At 29.6% G+C, this 3,324-nt stretch overlaps 1 protein-coding gene across 1 annotated transcript; it reads left to right on the top strand.

Moving 5' to 3' along the window:
* Positions 1–709: 709 nt before the first annotated feature.
* Positions 710–2,537, top strand: LOC115701809 (protein SPA, chloroplastic). Its single transcript, XM_030629428.2, has 5 exons — positions 710–1,141; positions 1,229–1,312; positions 1,452–1,503; positions 1,722–1,878; positions 2,262–2,537. The coding sequence occupies exons 1-5, from the start codon at positions 959–961 to the stop codon at positions 2,281–2,283; spliced, it is 498 nt and encodes a 165-aa protein (XP_030485288.2). The 5' UTR covers positions 710–958; the 3' UTR covers positions 2,284–2,537.
* The last annotated feature ends 787 nt before the right edge of the window (positions 2,538–3,324 follow it).

Here is a 3,324-nt window from a genome sequence, read left to right as displayed (position 1 = left end):
TCCAGCCCACCCTACCCTGACGGCCTGAGGCTTCAGGCCATACCATTCCAACAAACTTTTTCAGAGAAACAATACCCAACCAACGAGTTTGTGGGTATATATGCCACTTTATAAGTTTTTTTTCCTTTGCAACACTAATAATCGTTTGGACTCAAAAATAGCATGTTCATAAAAAGATTACAATAATTCACATGTAAATTGTACGAGTGACCGAGAAAAATTGTATTTCATTTAATATTAAAAATTAATGAATGTTATTATTCAAATTAGATAGTGATTTTGTAAATAAAATTTATTTTAGGTAAAAAAGTGGTATAAATCTTTAATTAAAAAATTTAGTGATACAAATATTAATGGAAAATTTATATGGTATACTAACTTTTGCTATTTCTTTACAAAAATACTATCAGGCGGTATTTTTTACTTTTTTACTGTATTTTTTTATAAGTTTCATACTGTAGTATACTATGTTAAGTTTTCACTGGTGTTTTATTGTTGTTTTGAGTTGTTCTGTTTTGTGTTTTACTGGTGTTTTACAAAAATACAGTATTTTTGAAAACTTTGCAGCATGACAGTATTTTTGTAAAAGTTAACTAAAATTCCAGTATTTTTGTAAATTTCCCATATTAATTGGTAGTAGTAGGCCCCGGGGAAAGTGTGCAAGTGTTAATTGTGTGGTAAGACTCGTCACTCACTCGTCCATCTATACAACACTTAAGCATTTCGTGTCTTTATTTTGTGGTTGAAATTAACTTACTTACTTTTATGACAGCTAGCCAATATGCAACACCCCCACAACATATCCACTTCTTTTATTGCTTCAAAATTTCAATCCATTTCCATCTTCACCACTCAAATGCCTGCTACCCCTCTCTTCTTCTTCTTCTTCTTCTTCTTTCCACACCTTTAATTAAAAATAAAAAATAAATATTCAGTTGAGAGTACTAACTAATTAGACATGTCACTAGCTCCATCACTTCCCCGCTTTAACTCTCCATTTCTTTCTTGCCCTCTTAAGCTTTCCACAACTACTACTCCCACCACTTCTTATTTTTCTTCCCAAAAATTATCCAGAAGTAATAATCAACGCTCACCACCGTCTTATCCATGCATTAGGGCTTTGGATCTCGATCAAAACACGGTACTACTACTACTTATTTTATTTATAAATAATATCTATGTGAAAAATTAGTTATATGTATTAGAGATAGAAAATTGGATTGTACAGGTTGTGGCAATATCAGTTGGGGTCGTTAGTGTTGCAGTTGGTATAGGCGTTCCCATCTTCTATGAATCCCAAATCGACAATGCTGTGAGTTTATTACTTATAATTTTTTCAAAAAATAAAAAAAAAAATCAGTATAAATTTGGTATTGTAATTAGTGTGGTTATTGCCTTTTATTTTTTAGTTTTTAATTATTGCTGAAATTTATGACACAATAATGCTTCAGGCGAAACGAGACAACACTCAGCCATGCTTCCCATGCAGTGGTTCAGGCGCCCGTAAGTGGCCATGATTAATTATAACTCTAATTTCTTAATTCAATAGTGGGGAAATTAGTAGCTAAAAAGTTGTTATAATTTGTAACATTAGTAGAATTGAATAACAGAATTTTAGTTGTGTGCATATATTTTTAGTGAATTGGTACTAGCTAATTGTTTTGTTTTATGTATGAGAATGGATTAGTGATGAGAATGGATTAGTGGTTTTATTCTTACAGAAAAGTGCAGATTTTGCTTGGGAAGTGGGAATGTAACAGTGGAGCTTGGTGGTGATGAGAAAGAAGTGTCTCGATGCATCAATTGCGATGGTGCTGGTTCCTTGACATGCACTACGTGTCAGGGTTCTGGGATTCAACCTCGGTACCTTGATAGGAGGTAAATATATATGCCATGGATTTTGGCAACAACTAGTTTCAAGATTACATTATTTGGTGGGAATGGGAAGGGAACGACATATATATCAACGATGGGGATGAGGGAAGGGTCTACAATATGATATGAAAAAAATGCCAAATCCCAACCTTTTAGGCTGTACAGAATTTCGTCAAATTTCTTTTAATTTTACTAATGTGACGACTGTTTTTGTACCAAATCGTACACTAACTTTCATTCACATCAGACTCCCGTCAGTAAAATTGGACAGAATTTCAACAATCTCAATAGTTTAGAGAAAATTATTAGTAACCTAAAAGAATTCAGAGGCATTACTTAGTATATGTAAAAGTTACTTAACTGACTCTGCATTTTGTTTTGAACAGAGAATTCAAAGACGATGACTGATGTGAAGTGTGAAGTCCCTAGTAAGAAGCTATTTTCGGCTATTTATTGTGACAACAATTGAGAATATCGAGCAAGTTTTTGCATTACTCTTATTCTACACTTGTTTATAATTATATGTGTTTCTTTGCCTCTGTTTTTCTGGATGTTTTCCTGTCTTTTTGTCAAAGTTTTGTTTATGTTTTTCTTAAAAAAGAAAAATATAATCTTGGCTGTTCTTCATGAAGTGCTAATTATAAACCAATGGCTTACAGCAACACTCCACTCTATTTTATATGTTGAACCCACACCCTAAATGATCTTTTCAACTCCACAAATAACACAACACACACATACACTAATACACCACACAACACATATTGTCTTAGAGGTAGGATACTAAAATCTCAAAAATAAAAAATAGTAGAAATTAGATACAAAATTGCTTTAATAGAACTCTAAATGTCATCTTATATATGTGGAGTTTGTAGTATCACACTAAAAATAGTAGGACACTATAAACTACGCTAATTTTTTTTTTAGTTTTTAATATTAAAATTATGTATTTATGATTAAATTTTTATATTTAGATAAATATTCTTATATGAGATAGTTTAATAAAATAATATCATATATTAATATATTTTAGTCTAAATTTTATTACTGTAGTTGGAATAAAAAAAATTTAGTGCTAAAATTATACGCTTTATTTTGATACTATATTTAAATTTTAATATTGGAGTTGCCCTTAGAAAATAAATATTCTATTTATTCTTTGTCAAAAACTAAAACAATAATTCTTATATTATTTTATTAAATTTGAATACAAATAATATAATATAGATTTCTTTTTTTTTTTTTTTCTAAACAGTAATATAGATTGCTTTTAAAGTGCACCAATAAACTTCTATCATATTTATAATATCTGAGTAGCTATTATCTTAATTTTTTTATAGGATGGTATATATTATAATACAGAATAATTTATAATATAAAAATTAAGGTTTAAATAATTTATTTTACACGCATATAAAATAAAATAAAAATATGCAAACAATATAATAT

This window comes from Cannabis sativa, chromosome X (genome assembly GCF_029168945.1).
Source record: "Cannabis sativa cultivar Pink pepper isolate KNU-18-1 chromosome X, ASM2916894v1, whole genome shotgun sequence".
NCBI classification, from domain to species: Eukaryota; Viridiplantae; Streptophyta; class Magnoliopsida; order Rosales; family Cannabaceae; genus Cannabis; species Cannabis sativa.
Note: the sequence above shows the minus strand (reverse complement) of the source record. Positions and strands in the feature narration are given on the sequence as shown.